This window comes from Clinocottus analis, unplaced genomic scaffold (assembly GCF_023055335.1).
Source record: "Clinocottus analis isolate CAN_PGR_092001 unplaced genomic scaffold, fCliAna1.0.p SCAF_1, whole genome shotgun sequence".
Lineage (NCBI taxonomy): Eukaryota > Metazoa > Chordata > Actinopteri > Perciformes > Cottidae > Clinocottus > Clinocottus analis.
This window is the reverse complement of record NW_027175820.1, coordinates 7,827,526-7,842,500: the sequence shown is the minus strand read 5'-3', so window position 1 is coordinate 7,842,500 and position 14,975 is coordinate 7,827,526. Positions and strand designations below refer to the sequence as shown.

The 14,975-nt window shown below is 41.5% G+C and overlaps 2 protein-coding genes across 9 annotated transcripts in view; one reads left to right on the top strand and one right to left on the bottom strand.

Annotated features, from left to right (window-relative positions):
* The window catches only part of LOC137783886 (uncharacterized), an 11,884-nt gene extending 5,759 nt beyond the window's left edge, over positions 1-6,125 (top strand). For both annotated transcript variants that reach the window (XM_068574232.1, XM_068574240.1), the window contains exons 4-6: positions 543-621; positions 3,134-3,275; positions 5,103-6,125. In XM_068574232.1, the coding sequence (XP_068430333.1) occupies positions 543-621; positions 3,134-3,275; positions 5,103-5,321 (440 nt within the window). In that variant the 3' untranslated portion in view covers positions 5,322-6,125. The remainder of the gene's footprint in view (positions 1-542; positions 622-3,133; positions 3,276-5,102) is intronic.
* Positions 6,126-6,201: 76 nt separating this feature from the next.
* The window catches only part of herc1 (HECT and RLD domain containing E3 ubiquitin protein ligase family member 1), a 70,154-nt gene continuing 61,380 nt past the window's right edge, over positions 6,202-14,975 (bottom strand). For all 7 annotated transcript variants that reach the window (XM_068578816.1, XM_068578842.1, XM_068578820.1 and 4 more), the window contains 9 exons: positions 14,721-14,859; positions 12,747-12,916; positions 12,472-12,641; positions 11,772-11,937; positions 11,607-11,683; positions 10,513-10,765; positions 9,059-9,211; positions 7,897-8,202; positions 6,202-6,797 (listed from right to left, as the gene is read on the bottom strand). In XM_068578816.1, coding sequence (XP_068434917.1) covers positions 6,612-6,797; positions 7,897-8,202; positions 9,059-9,211; positions 10,513-10,765; positions 11,607-11,683; positions 11,772-11,937; positions 12,472-12,641; positions 12,747-12,916; positions 14,721-14,859 — 1,620 coding nt within the window. In that variant the 3' untranslated portion in view covers positions 6,202-6,611. The remainder of the gene's footprint in view (positions 6,798-7,896; positions 8,203-9,058; positions 9,212-10,512; positions 10,766-11,606; positions 11,684-11,771; positions 11,938-12,471; positions 12,642-12,746; positions 12,917-14,720; positions 14,860-14,975) is intronic.

Genomic DNA, 14,975 nt, shown 5'->3' with positions numbered 1-14,975 from the left:
GGAGCAAAATGTTATTCCCAATGTTCAAGTTCAGCGAAGATGCTGAATATGTGTCGTCATTAGATAACGTTTAAAATGCTGGTGCTGATTTACATTATTGTATTCCTTTTGAATCATTAAGTGATTAAATAAAAAACATTCTTCTAATGAATGTTGAGTTCATTGAGATACAATTGAAACTGAATGTTCCCAATAAAAGATTCTTATTAGAATATTACAGCTGCAGGAGAAGAGAAGGATCAAACGCCTCTTGAGTCATCTGATTTTGTGTAATGTATAAACTGATCACAATATGTATCCCACAAGGATCATCATCACTATCATCAGATCATTCTCAATTAAATGCTCACCTGAAATCACCAAAACTCGACTGCAATCTTTATTTTGTAGATATTGTATGTACTAAATCCAACCATTGCAGCATTTTTCCACACGCACACCTAATACTTAGGAGAGGATGAAAGGAGGATTGGGCTTCAACACAGAGCCTCCTCGTCTCCTCTTTTCTCCTCATAACAGACTTTTCTTTTTTCCTCCTGCAGGTCTCAGCAGTTTCCAAGAGAGAGTTGCAATGGACCGGATTCAGAGACTAATGGGGGTCCTCCAGAATCCCCACATAAGGTAAATACCTTTAAAACTGGTCTCCACACGTCTGAGGATCAACCGTTAGAGGCAGACGAGGGTGTCGTGAGTTTCTCGAACTACCGATCTTCTGTTTAAAAGACGGGCATGCTAACCACTGAGCCACAGCGGTTAGCATGCTTGTCTATTCCTCCCCGCATCACACATTCCTTCTGGGCTTTGTGCGAACTGCAGCAGTGTCACACTGTTAAATATATAAATAGATTTTTATTGGCAAAACATTCGGAATGAGAAACGGATAATTCACATTCTTCCACCATTCATACTTCTTATCAACCTGAAGAATGGATTTATTTGAAGCTGCGTTTCTTCATCTCTACTTTTATTCTTTTTTTTGTTTTCCATAGAGAAGATTTTTAAAAAAAGGAATTATTTTTTATGTTCTAAAAACATAAACATAATATCTTGATATTTCATTTAGGTGGAGTCGGAAATGTTCTTCGAAAAACATTTTGTTGTTTAAATTCTCTTTGCATCAAATTAAACTACAATAATACATAATGTGTACATACAATACATATGTGCAATTACTTAATTTGTCCTGAACATGATGATTGCACACTAACGGCCATGTTGGTTGCTCACGTTTGTTATGATAACTTTAAAGGGGGTGGGGGATTATGATGGTGGCCTGAAGGGGTTAACAACGCTATTTAGCAGGTTTTGGATGATGTTACTTTCATTACAAAAGAGACGACAACACTGAGCTGCCGTATTCATGCTTGTGTCACACAAAAACCGACTGGCTTAACAGATTAATAGAGAAAATAATAAGCAGACTAAGTGTAATAATCAAATGATTAGTTTTAAGCCTTAGTTAACATTTTGAGATGGAAATTAACTACCAGACTGTAGTTTCACTGTGTGTGTGTGTGTGTGTGTGTGTGTGTGTGTGTGTGTGTGATAGAGCCTGTGTATGTGATGCGCTAGGCGGGGCATCGGTGGGCCGTTCTGGGGCTTACCGCTCTATTTATAGCTGTGTGTGGTCACATTTATCATGTGGACCTGAACACGCTCCACTTGTCCTGCTCCGCACAAGTTGTGTGACGTATGTTGCTTTCAGATAGCGTCACGCAGACGGCAAGGAATGTGTCTGTAGTAAGATTAGTCGCCCTCCGCAGACTTTTTCTTTAATCAGTTACCAATTTGATACAGCCCCCCAGCCAACGTGTTGTAAGTCTTATGTAACGGCTGCCGGAGAGCTGCAGGGCGACTGCGCCTCTGTAATCTGCAGCTGGAAACTCCTCCCACACACTCCCATGTGAAACTTCTCCTACACACACTCCCATGTGACTCACTCATAAAAACTTTCACAAAAAAGTGCTTCTATACCACGCAACTATATATTTATTATGTACAGCAGTTAAACTTCAGAGTAAAGGGCAATGGACCCTCATTTTGAGGTACTTTTTGTGATACTTTTATACTTTTACTTACTACATTTCAGCTGCACTACATTTAATAATACATTCATACTAGGGCTGGGCAAAGTAAAAACATTTGACTGATTATTCACATGATTCTTCTGCGATTGATCAAGTAAGTAAGTAAAATCAATTCAAAAACTAGTGTATTGTGCGCTTTTATGTTAAAGTAATGCTATCAGAACAATACAACAGACACTCTGGAGCAACAGCAAGTTAACATACGTCCATATATAGTTTAGGAATCTTCTCTTTTTTTTCTGAACATGTACCAGAAGAAACATTTGTATTTTATCAGGGAACAACATAAACAGTGTGTTCAGTAGTCCTTGAGCAAGACAATTAACCCTGAATTGCTCCCCGTTGCTGTGTCTGTGATGTATAGAGCAAAATGTAAATCGCTTTGGATAAAAGTGTCAGCTAAATGAAATGTAATGTGAACATGTTTTCCAGTTCAGTTCAGTTTTTCTTCCTCAGTGAGAAAAGTCCAGTCTGTGTTGGCTTGAACAAGTGCACTGAAGTCTGGTTGAATGAGGTGGAGATGTGAAGGATGGCTGACAGGCATCTCAGCGGCTTTGCGCATATGCGATTAATGTTTAATCTGGCTCCTGTGAGGCTGACAGCCTGTGAGAGCTTTGTGTGGCGGAGCGGCTGCACCCGCTGCTCGCTGAGAACAGAACTACATAACAATAAGCGCGCACATACATAAATCACCTTCACAGTAAAAGCAGTGTCGTTGTATTGCATTTATGGCGTGCATCTTATTTATTTATTTTTCATTTTTGATTGACCTTCAAGCGGGCAATGGTCCGTGTTGCATAATGGGGGCCTTAACATTTTAGTTTTAAGAAAAGAAGGAAACTTTATTCTGTCAAGTTTTCAAAAGACAATTCATTGACAAACAATTGGTCGTTTACAGTAGTGGATGAAGTTTTCCTTTGATGAATCTTTTGATTGCAGGACTTTTTACTTGTATTTCTACTTTCCCATATGAACAGGGCTCTATTAGCAGCACTCAGTCCTTAAGTCCTTTCCTCAAGCCCTGTTTCCCCCCTCTCTTCCTCCAGCGGACACTTCCTCAGCATCATCCTGAAAATAGAAGCAATGCTCCAGAGTTGGTTCCCTCACATCCGACCTGACCCGACACAGACGGGCTGCGGTCCGTCTGCGTCATGTCGGGTCAGTGGCATTCCGGCAAAAAAGCAAAAGGTAAAATGTTCAGAATCAATCAAACCGGCGGTTTGAGACTCATTTCAGCAGCGCTCCACCCTCTGAACCTCAGTGCCGCTTTGGGGCATTTTCTTTGGCTCCCGTCACATTTTACTGTGTTCTTGTTTTTATCTACAAATTTAAAGTCCTACTCTGTGGAAACAGAACCATCAGGACTAGAACTACAACATGACCTTTAGTGTAGAATAACACAGTTATTATGAGACAAATCATTAAAAAGATAAAAACAGAAGTTGAATTTCTTTGTTAGTTTCCTTACTTTACTTGATGTGTGGTCACGTGATTGTTGGTCTTCGGTGAATCAATTATGGCGTCTTTCACCAAGAAGCTCAGAATTTATAGTTTTTTTACAGAATCCCTTTTAAAGTAAACAGTTTTTGGCAAGATTTAAAATGAGACACATAGAATAAAATAATATTGATGAACGATCAGAACGCTAAGTTCCAGACACAGCCATGATCCATGGCAGGGGGCCATGAAAAACAACAAATATAAATCCCAGCTTCTTAAATGTGAAAAAAGATTTTGATGAAAATAAAATTGATCTCTGAGTTTTGAACTCTTGAAAGTGTCACTGAGATATTTTTTATAAATTAATAATAATATAACAACCTTTTTAGAGGCAGCCATAAAATAAGAATACATAAACACAACTAAGATATAAATCTTGCACACTGAAGTATGTAAAAGTCCTGAACGAGTACGGATGTATTTTCACTGGCAACAACATCATAGTTTCATAAGAAGAGAAGACGTCACATGACGAGAGGAAACCAGAGCGGCCTCTCAAGGATGCGTTGAATAGACCCACATTTGGAAATTATCAAAACAAATCAACTCGATGATTTTGAAGGTTTCAAAGAGTCCAGTTTCTGCTGCTGTCGGTTTCACTGTTTTGGCTCAAAATGACCAGAAATTCAGAATAATTTTCTTTATTGATAAAGTCATATGTTTGTCTTATTATTGATCGTAGGAAAGCTTTGCAACATTGATTATTTGGTGTTTTCTCAGTAATTGTTAATTTTCCAGCAATTATAGAAAAACAAACTGCATTCATGTAAATTATGGGTTGATCTGTTTTTCCCCCCATTTATTAATTTAAAAAAATAAACAAGGTTTAATAAGTAAGTAACTTCAATTCGAGTTTTCTCCTGGCTGTCTTCCATATAATATAATATCATATATTATGTGGTCAATACTGTTTTGTTTTTAGAGTTTGTGTGTAAGTTCTTTAATTATTTTCATACTCTCTTGGAAAATATGTTTTTGGAATCTCAATGGTTGGATACAGGTTCAATAATAATAAATCAATTTAAAACTGTTTTTAAATATCATTTAATATTTATTGTGTGTAAATTTATTTTTGCCTGCTTGTGTTTTATTGCCAGTCTTGTTGCTACATATCTTAACTTTGAAGCATTTTTTTGGCTCGCTGTTGATTTAAAGGAACAGTATGTAGGATTCACTCCCTTCATTTCCGTGGCAACGCCTTTCACCTCGTTTAGAGGTCGTCCATAACATAATAACACTACTTTAGAAACCACGATTTCAAACTCACGTTACTGTAGTTTCACAAGTGTGTAGAAAACTATGGATGCCTTTAGGGGAGATCAAAACATGAAACTCTCTCTGGAGCCGGTGTTAGGTTTGTCCGTTCTGGGCTCCAGTAGAAACATGGCGGTGCAACATGTTGAGCTACAGAAATCACACTGATTCTTAGTTTTCGGGTGATTAAACATTAAATATTGTGTCACGATGGCCCTTTTAACTCGTCTGTGATGATGACGTAATCCTTCTCTCTTGCAGCATCACAGCGGTGCCGCCTCTCCTCCTCCATCCTCTGCAGTGTCGTTCTCCACGCCGCCAGCCCACTGCACCCAGGAAGTGACCCAGGACAGCACCGTCTCCTCCAGCACCGACCCACGCTTGGGGACGCGCAGTCTCCGCTCGCCGGTTCTGGAGAGACTCCTTCAGTCAAAGGAGAGCATTATTGCACCCAGGACGGAGGGGGACGATGTGTGGTGAGCTGATCTCGGGTCAGACCCCAGTGAGACCCAGATGTCCCACAGAAGAAACTACAAGGCCTTAAAAAAACAATGTTCTGGAAACAAGAATGACCACTTTGACTGTTACCTGGTTTCATTTTTCAGTTACAATTTGAATACAATACTCACATTGTCTTCTTCACTTCAAGTCTCTTCTACATTCATGACTCCAGCGACTGTTCATGTCCCTGAACGCCTCCTGACTGGACAGACTGACGAAGTCGTCACTGCGCACCAATATTCCAAATTTAAATATGGGTCACGTCATCATATTTTGTTTGGATATCTTCAGATCACGATGTTATTGCTATTAATCTGGTTTTAAGCAACGTTCTTTGGATATAAAAATGTTCTTGTTGGTGCCAAATAAAAAATCTTGAACACAATTGACTGCAAAGCACTGTGAATATCATCTGCTGGGGCTTTTATTGTGAAAGGTAAGAACAGAGAAGTGTGGCTCTAATCTGCTTTATTTAATAAACATGAGCAACTCAATGGGATTTATTTACTTTTATTCGCTACACTAAAGATCAGAAAGTCGATCTTGTTCCGGTAACAAAAGATTATATTTTTTCCTGCTGCGTGCTGTGTAAAAGTTAATGACAAAACACGTAAATGAATCACTCGCCAAGTCTTTCAAAGCACGTGACAAGGGAGTTTTGTATGAAGATAACATCGAACCTCGAGAGCAGAGGGTTCGAACACATGACTTCAGACGAGTGAAGCTTTTTCTTTGTGTGTATCGTGTGCTCTTTGTAAAATACGGCCTTTGTGATATTTTGTACTTCTAAAATAAATGTGACGTCTGCTTTCTGAGATGAAACGTTCATCTTTCTTTCACAAACAAACCAAACACCGACTCAGTTAAGCAGCATTTATTGTTGTTTTAATGCTTTGGAGAAACTCGGCATAGGCAATGAAAACAATAAATATGGATATTATGCAAAACATTTTCCTAACGAAGCATTTTACACAATGTACAATATTCTTTTTCTCCCTCCAACCGCCTGCTTGAATATTTTATACACATTTCCAAACAAATAAACATACCTCCATGCAGAAACCCTGAAAATGGGATGTGGAGTAATGTGCAAAAAAAACAATCAACTAAATGCACTTCTCGTGTGGATTGTTGTGTCATTTTAAAAACTGCTAATAAAACACCAGGAGTAATGAAACTCTGTGCTGTTTTGAAAGTACATAACATGGGTTTTTTTAAAAGTGGCGCGTCTGCTCGGGAGTTCCTGTGTGGGGTTGTGTAGCTGGTGCGTCAGTAGTCCGTGTCCGAGCCGTCAGCGTTGTCCACGTTCCTGGACAGCATGTAGTTGTCCATGTCGATGGAGCGGCAGTTGTTGATGGCGTAGCGCAGCCGCTCGGCCATGACGGCCTGGCTGGAGTACGGAGGCAGACGCAGCTGGAAGAAGCAGGTCTGAGAAGTCGGCAGGCTGTCGTACGGCTGCACAGGACAAAGACAAATAAACAAACTCAACCAGTAATGGTTTACCTAATATGTATTATATATTTGACACCGGAGTTAATCTATAACACTCTTACAAACAGAGCTGGGCCCTGTTACACGTACGTGGTTCAACAAAGTCGATCAAATGCTCTATTGTCCTGCTTAACCGAACAGGATGACTGACGATAGGATATGTCGGTTCCACATAGGCGCCCTCAAACGGTCTCGTTCATTCTAACCAGACGGCCGTCCTCAGAATAATTGCGCGTGCCCGCTCCTCTTCAGAAGGGAGAAAAATCAAACGCCAAATTCATGACGTTCTCTTTTTAAAATAGCAAATAAACTCAGAGAAAGAGCATCTCTTTTCTCTGCTGGCGAGCAGAAGATGATCATGACTACATATGATGGATTCAAGTCCATAATCATGGCAAAATCTAATAGTTCACATTCAAAGCGTAGCGATTAGTATTCTTATCTTGAGTCCTCCGTCATCATGTTATACACTAATGATATGTATGGTGTACTAATAACACAATCATATAATTATGAGTGCTCTCAACACGTCCATAAGTTTCTTAAGCGCTAAATAACTGTTACAAACAGCACGGCATGCAGCGGCTTTCATGATGTTCTCCACATTGCAGACACTGTACAAACATGTACCACTCACAAAAAAGGGAGGTGTGGCTGCACTTTTTTGTTTGTTTACTCAACGTGAAGCCAGAGGGGTGTTCGATAAATAAAGGACGGAGAAACTGGTTGTCAACCGCCGTGATCGCTCAATGGTTTCCTGTCTGTTCTTTACTGTCATATCCAATCAAAACTCCTATAAATATGTTTATATATATATATATAATACTAGATATTTTATATATATATATATATACACACACACACATACATACATACATTTATATATGTATAAATGAATACGCAGGTCAACAAATAATAATTCTAACAGCACACTGTGGAGCTTTGAATACTTGTACCATGTATGTCGAGATGGATGCCTTGTTTTCTATTGCAAAATAAGTCTACCTACTGGTACTAATAAAGTAACCAAACCTAAAGAAGGTACAGCAGCAGTGTGACTCACCCGGTCCACCTTCATGATCTGAAACCTCTGGGAGATGTCAGCCGTGTTGGCGGGCAGCCGGGAGCGCCCGGAGACGAAGCGCATGAAAAGGACCCGCTCCTCGTTGGAGAACTCCTCCAGCGTCTGCCAGAACCACTGCACCAGGGGGTGCTGCTCGTCCACCTCCCTGTAACGCACCACCTTCTTCAGCACGTCGCAGCAGATCTCCGGCATGCCGCACACCATCTGCTCCAGCTGCCTGGCCGTCAGCAGCGAGAGCAGAGGCACCGGCACGATCCACGACATGCCCTCACGCACCGCCGCCACCTGACGGGGAGACGGGGCATCAAATGATCAAAACACACATATTCTTAAAACCGTTAACTCCACAGAGGCTTGTTGAACCCTATTATAAACCAAACAGTATCGTTTATATTCAAAATAAATGTAGAACTTTTTTTTTCACCACCTAATTTTTTTTTTAATGAATGCATTTAAATAAAAGTACTTAAGCACTAATTTACAAGAGACAGCAATGAATTTAGCCCCTGTTGTATTTATTGCATAAATAAATATTTTTGCTTTGTGTTTTCAAGGTAAGTATTTTAATTTACGATATTGCTTGTTTTAACCAAATGACAGTTTCTTTAGTTTAGGTGTTCATTGAAGATCCAGACGTCCTTCTTTATCTTTTTACAACGGAGGTGAAAACAGATTAGTTTCGGGAGCTTAAAGCACTTTTTGAGTCACCTTGGGATTTTGCTTTCAATTTGTGCTGTGTGCCATCATTTCTTCTCTTTGTAACATATACAGTGGTATTACACATTTAAACAATATTTCACAAGCGTTACTTATTAAAATTATCAGAAATGAATCCACTAATTGTTTTACAGAACAGACCGTCCCTGAAGAAACAAAGGTGTTGAAGCAGCACGTTCTTTCTGAAGAAACAACTCTTTAAATGTTTAATAAGGTGTCAAATCTGGACAGAATTTTGGTTTAAATTTTTTTTTTAACTAGCTAACGAGATAACCGGCTAACCAGCTAGCCGCGCACGGCTAGCTGGTTCATACTTCATATTTATTATTCAGAGCACAATGAGTACTAATACTTTTGTACTGAAGTAAATTCTGAGTATTTCTACACTAACAACAGGAGTACTCTCCCTGTAGGGTTTTAGTACCTGTCGATCGATCTCATGCAGCCGGTACTCAATGGCTCGTTCCACATACTCCTTCCTGTTGGAGAACGAGAGAGGGATGCTGTTTCCTCCAGGGATGATGGGCACCATCTTTCCATCTGCACTCTGCCCAACGAAGGAATCCAGAGGAATCATCTGGAACACGGAGAACAGAACACCACACGATGATGCATGTGAGCCTTTTCATTGAACCGATGGCATCAAGAATCTCAAGCTATATATTTTCTTAAGGACTTATACATGTTATTGTATCCATCATTTACATTATGGAGCATCCAGACCTCTTGGGTCTACTTCCAATTGCAGTTTGTGCAGTGATTCTAAAATTGTGGGGCGCAGAGGTATTACAAATAGGGTGTGGGAAAATTCATAAGTAAATCCCCGAGGCTTCAGGGTCTTGCGCAAGGACAATTCAACATGTAAACTATGCAGAACAGGGATGAACTGCTACCTTGTGGTAACTATGGGTGAGGTTTCACTCTCCCCCCGTGAGCTACATGAGAACTTCACATAGTTTTGCTAAAAGCCTCCGTGAGATCTCCAAGAGGTCTTGTCTGCTGTTGCGTCTCAAAAGAGAAAATAGATCTCAGCTCAACATTGAGCCTGAATTGAGAGAGGCCTTATAAAGTCCAAAACCCTGTTCATAAAATATGTGTAGAGGAAAGCAGCTCACTGCGGCCACTAATACGGATGCAACGTGATGCTCACACATCTGCACTCGTTCTGTTTTGCACAGGTTGAACGTTATTGCTATTATCTTGAAAATATATTCAGTGTAAAAGAGGTTATTGCCATCTGTCTGATGGAACAATCTGGTTTACTGAAACAGGATTTACATTTTCTTAATTCTATTATTTGAAAAAGCACAGATGAAGTCAAAAAAAGTTGGACCATTTTGTTACAATGTTGTTGGGGCGGTGGGGCCGAACAATGTTCATTACACAAAATTAATCCGGCAATCCTTTAACAGCATTAACTATTTGATCATGTGTTAACTGCATGTTTGTTTGTTTTTTTGCATTGGGAGGGGCTTATCGCTTTAAATCTTTCCCAGACGGTGTAGTTCAGACATCTTACGGCTCTCCCAGTCCAGCCCGCGTGAGGTCAATCAAACCTTAAAAATTCATAAATAAGATGCAATGAATGAAATACGGCGACACTGCTTTTACGTTGAAGGCAATTTATGTAGGTGCGCATGCGCTTCCGTAGCCTCACCGACAGGCAGTGGTGACAAATTGAGCCTGACGTGAAAGCACGTATCGTTATGTAGCTTCTGTTCTCAACGAAGGTCCTGGGACAGGGATGTTATGTGTACAGATTGTAAAGCCCTCCGAGGCAAATCTTGTATTTGTGATTTTGGGCTATATCTTATCTTACCTGCTGTATACATGTGTATATATACATCTACTATCAAAACCAGAACCCATGTTCTTCACCTCATGAAAGTTCTCCTCGGTGATGCCGCTGTCTTCAATGTGAAGAATGCTCTTAAGTGTCTGTACGTAGAGGAGGTCCACCTCCTCCAGGTCCTCCAGCATCAGCGGAATGCAGCACAGCTGTTTCCACACTAGTGGGGCCAGGTGGAGGTCCAGGGGCTTCTTGGTGCGGATGGCCACGCCCATCAGGATGCCCAGGAACCTAAACTGGAGCATGTGCTCGTCCAGGCAGGAAGACGGGTTGAAGAGGAACCTGAGCCGAGGAAAGGAGACGCACATCCGAACTGTCTTGTTAACCTCTAATATGAAACCATTTCAGAAGAGAGTTCTAAATAATACATATATAAAGTCTGGCTTTCATCCAGGACAGCCCAGTGTGTTCAACTTCATACAACAGCTAAGTTCTTTCATTTTTAAAACTCATTGAAGTTTTTAGAAGTGAGGACAGAGTTTACATTTTTTTGACTCGTGTTTTAGGGTTAAAGACTTAAAGACACAAGGGAAATGAACGCGCGAGAACGTGGCAGGCGCCTTGAGGCTTCAAGAATACATCGAAAATATTAATAGTTCAATAAACAGTCAGAAAGAAAGAACAAATGTAATGCAACACATCCATGTTTCTATTGACATAATCATCCCTCATGTGTCTTCATAGTACTTTTCACAGTGGTGACAGATGTTTCTGCTTATATTCTTGTTGCTGCGTCCTCCAAATAATAAACAACTTTGTAATCTTATATTCATTTCTTATCAAGGGTGATATTGTAACATCTGTCCAGAGACTACAGAACTAATACAAAGACATTATGTTAATGTGCACTGTCTTTATCAAATAATTATAACTAACAATAAGTATATAAAAATAAATAATAACAATAAGTTATCTTCTGTTTCTTTTATCTGCATTTGAGTGTCAGGATGCATCAAAGAACCAACTGAAATGAACAATAATATCTTTAAAAAGTGATATTTCTGTGGCATGATGGACATGTTTTACATGGGAATTTAAATCTTGCTCTGATATTAAACATATAGATGCATGAATAGCGATGGGATCTTTAAGAGTGAGCGTGGGGATCAAGACAGACCCTCACCTGTCTCGGTTGTAGCCCACTTCGGCCGTGGCATTGGGGGAGGGGATGAGAAGGTCGACCACGCCCGTCTCCAGCTCCTTCAAACACACGTGCACAAAATAGGAGGTCACGACGCAGCCTGTAAGCCAGCTCACAGAGGAATCACTGAAAGGGATTGGTGCGTACCTGGCACATCTCTGTGATGGTGTCGTCGAACACACCCCCGGCGTCGTCGGCGCCCTCCCCCACCAACTTGACCTTCCAGGCCCTCGACGGCAAGCGGAGGTCGGAGGCGTTGAGCTTCACCACTTGACGGGCTATCTGCAAGAAGATCGGTTTGCACTTCCGCCCCCTGCGGAGAGTTAAAGCACGTATTTTCACGATCAGGTCTTCTTGCATTATCTTAGTTTTTATCTGATGTGTTTCTACCCAATATTCTTTCTTTTCTTTTCTTAATTTTTAAACCTCTTAACCCCAAAACCTGCCATTGTCTTTAACCATCATCAAAACACCAGCGTTATCAGACATGAGTAAAAAAAAAAAAAAAGAAAGAAAAAAAAGCACATCATTGTCAGATGTTCAAATGTAAATAGTTTGATATTCATATAACATGGAGCCATTTCTTTACAACTTCGGTAAAACTTGTGGACACAGAAATGTTGAATGTAAAGATTCTAATGGTTTCCATATTTTGTAAAAAACATTAAAAACCAACAACATTTATTTGTTGTTAATACCTTAATGAAAATACCACTTCCGTGTATAAAAACACATGTTAATGAGAGAGTCCCTGTGGTCACAGAGAACAACGCACGCTGTCGTCCCAGAGGTTTGATTCCATACTTCTGTGAAACACACAAACACGAACAAGGAGGAAGTCACTGACCGTGTGGAGATCCGCTTGACGGTGATCTGGGGGCCATAGTTCTTGCCCTGAACCATGGTCTTGCCTATGGAGCGAACCATGGGCAGCGTGTAGACTCTGGGGGCCAACAGGGGCCTCAGCTGGCCCTGAACGAGCCCCCAAGTGCCGGCGTTGTAGTGGGACGTGCAGCTCTGCACAGAAACAGGTGAGAGGACGTTAAGAGCTCAGATCCCTCAGCAAGCACATACAAGTGCAGGTGGCCCCTCCCACCAGGTGTTGCTGGTTTCTTGGCTCACCTGGTTGTTGGGGCTGAGGTTGAGGAGTCTCCACGAAGAGTACATGAGGTCAGAGAAGTGGTAGAGGAGGCGCAGGCGAGCCCTCACCGCCTCCATGCTCACCTCCCTCAGCCCGCTGTACTGAGGAGGAACCACCTGTGGGAGACCCAGCTGGAGAGGAACCGACGAGCCTAAGGAAAAGAAGGAGTAAGACAGGGGTGTCCAAACTTTTTGTAAAGAGGGCCAAATTTCATAAAGTAAAGATGCCTGGGGGCCAATAGTTTCTTCTGACATTTTTTTAAACCACAAATGTTACATGAAAATACACACTTTCACAATTATCTTTATTTTTTAAATGACAATGTAACAAAATATAATATATTGTAACCAATTCTGCCTTTCATTCAGTCAGATAACAATGAACAAACTGTATAGAATACCTTACATTTCTATGAGTTAAATAACGTTGCCTCGTGAACATTTTAAACAGGAGTTCAAAGTAATGCGAAGTGGTCTGTTTTCAATAAACTTTAAAACAAGTGAACTTTGCCCGTGTCTTTTACAAGCTCTTTTCGGAGAGAGAGAAAGGGGGAGGGGGGAATCACAGGGAAGCAGCGTGCTCGTTCGTAGGGTTGTGGCCTGTGATTGGTGGAGCAGGGGGGCGGGGGGGGGGAGAGGCGGGGGGGGGGGAGAGGCGGGTGGCTTTGGAGGAAGTGCCGTGTGTTGTTGTACATGAGTGTGGGGGATTAGCTGTTCCGCATTGAGCTACGGTTAGCAAAGAGCTCCGTTACGTGAATGTGAACATTGCTGTAATAAACCTGCGAGTTAAGGAGACCAATGTCGTTATTACTGCGGATGTTACAGCAGTTTCATGTCATCAACAGCTTCACAAACAGAAACGAATACATCTGTTCCTCTGGTTTGCGCTTTAATGTTTTTTTTTTAGGTAAAGCAGCTCCTCTGTCACGTTCATGTTGTCATCAACTCCTCTTAAAAAAATCAGTAGTTGTGCAGTGTCCGGTGCATCGTGCTTTCATCGCAGGCTAATGAGAAATAATCAAAAGCCGCTCCCGCGTCAGATATTGCTCTTCAATATCTGACGCTGTGTCCTCACCTCTCTACGGTGTTGCGTTCCAGGCACAGTCATAAATTCTAGCTTCTTCTCGGGACAAACGTTCTCCACCATTATCATGACACAGTTTTTAATAAACATAACTTCATTAAAAGGTTTGCCATGTTTAACAATTAGCATGGCCAGTTCGTAGCTGGCTTTGGTGATGTTTTCATTTGACTCACTGGCTCTCGTGAGGAATCGCTTTTGCGCTGCCAGGCAGCTTCGAGTTGCTTCACTTTTTCAGCGCACTCACTCCCTGTTAGCTTGTCGTACGTTGTAGCATGTTTAGACTCGTAGTGATTCTACGTTGGAATCCGTTAACAAGGCAACCGTCTCTTTACCAATCAGACAAACAATATTGCCTTGATTTTCATTTAAGTATTGTAATTCCCACCGCTCCTGAAGGCGGCGGCCCTCACCGCCAACTTTTCTCTTTTGTTTTGCGGTTGAGAAGGGTTTGCGGCACAGACACAGAGCCAGATGACATTAGAATGGTGCGGCCACCGTGTGGTGAAAGAAGGAATTATATATTTAACGTTTTTTTGGATTTATTTATTCTGACAGAGCTGGCGGGCCATAAATAATACATTTTAAAATTGAAGCTGTGGGCCGTATAAAATCCGGCCGTGGGCCGGACTTTGGACAGTAGGATAATGAGCAGGAGGACAAGTATGAGGAGGACAAGGAGGATGATGATGATGATGATGATGATGAGGAGGAGGAGGAGGACGAGGACGAGGAGGATGAGGAGAAGGACGTGCTGTTCACTCCACGAAACAGCCCACTAAGACATCATGCCAGTGTGTGTGTGTGTGTGTGTGTGTGTGTGTGTGTGTGTGTGTGTGTGTGTGTGTGTGTGTGTGTGTCCATGTGCGTCTCACCTGGAGCGCGAGGTGGCACAGAGGGAGCCGACCAGGCGGCGCTGTGGCAGCGTCCGGCAGAGATCTGGTAGATGTTCTTTCCCTGCAGCGCTGAGGCCGCCGCCGGCTCTCTGACGTGGTTCGTGTGGCCGAGTCCGAGCTGCACAACGAGAAATTCAAAATCACAACAATTCACCATGCCGATTGTTTCAACTTATGAATCGGAGCACAACATTTGCTGAGTTTATTGTCTTATTAAACAAATGAAGACAACCT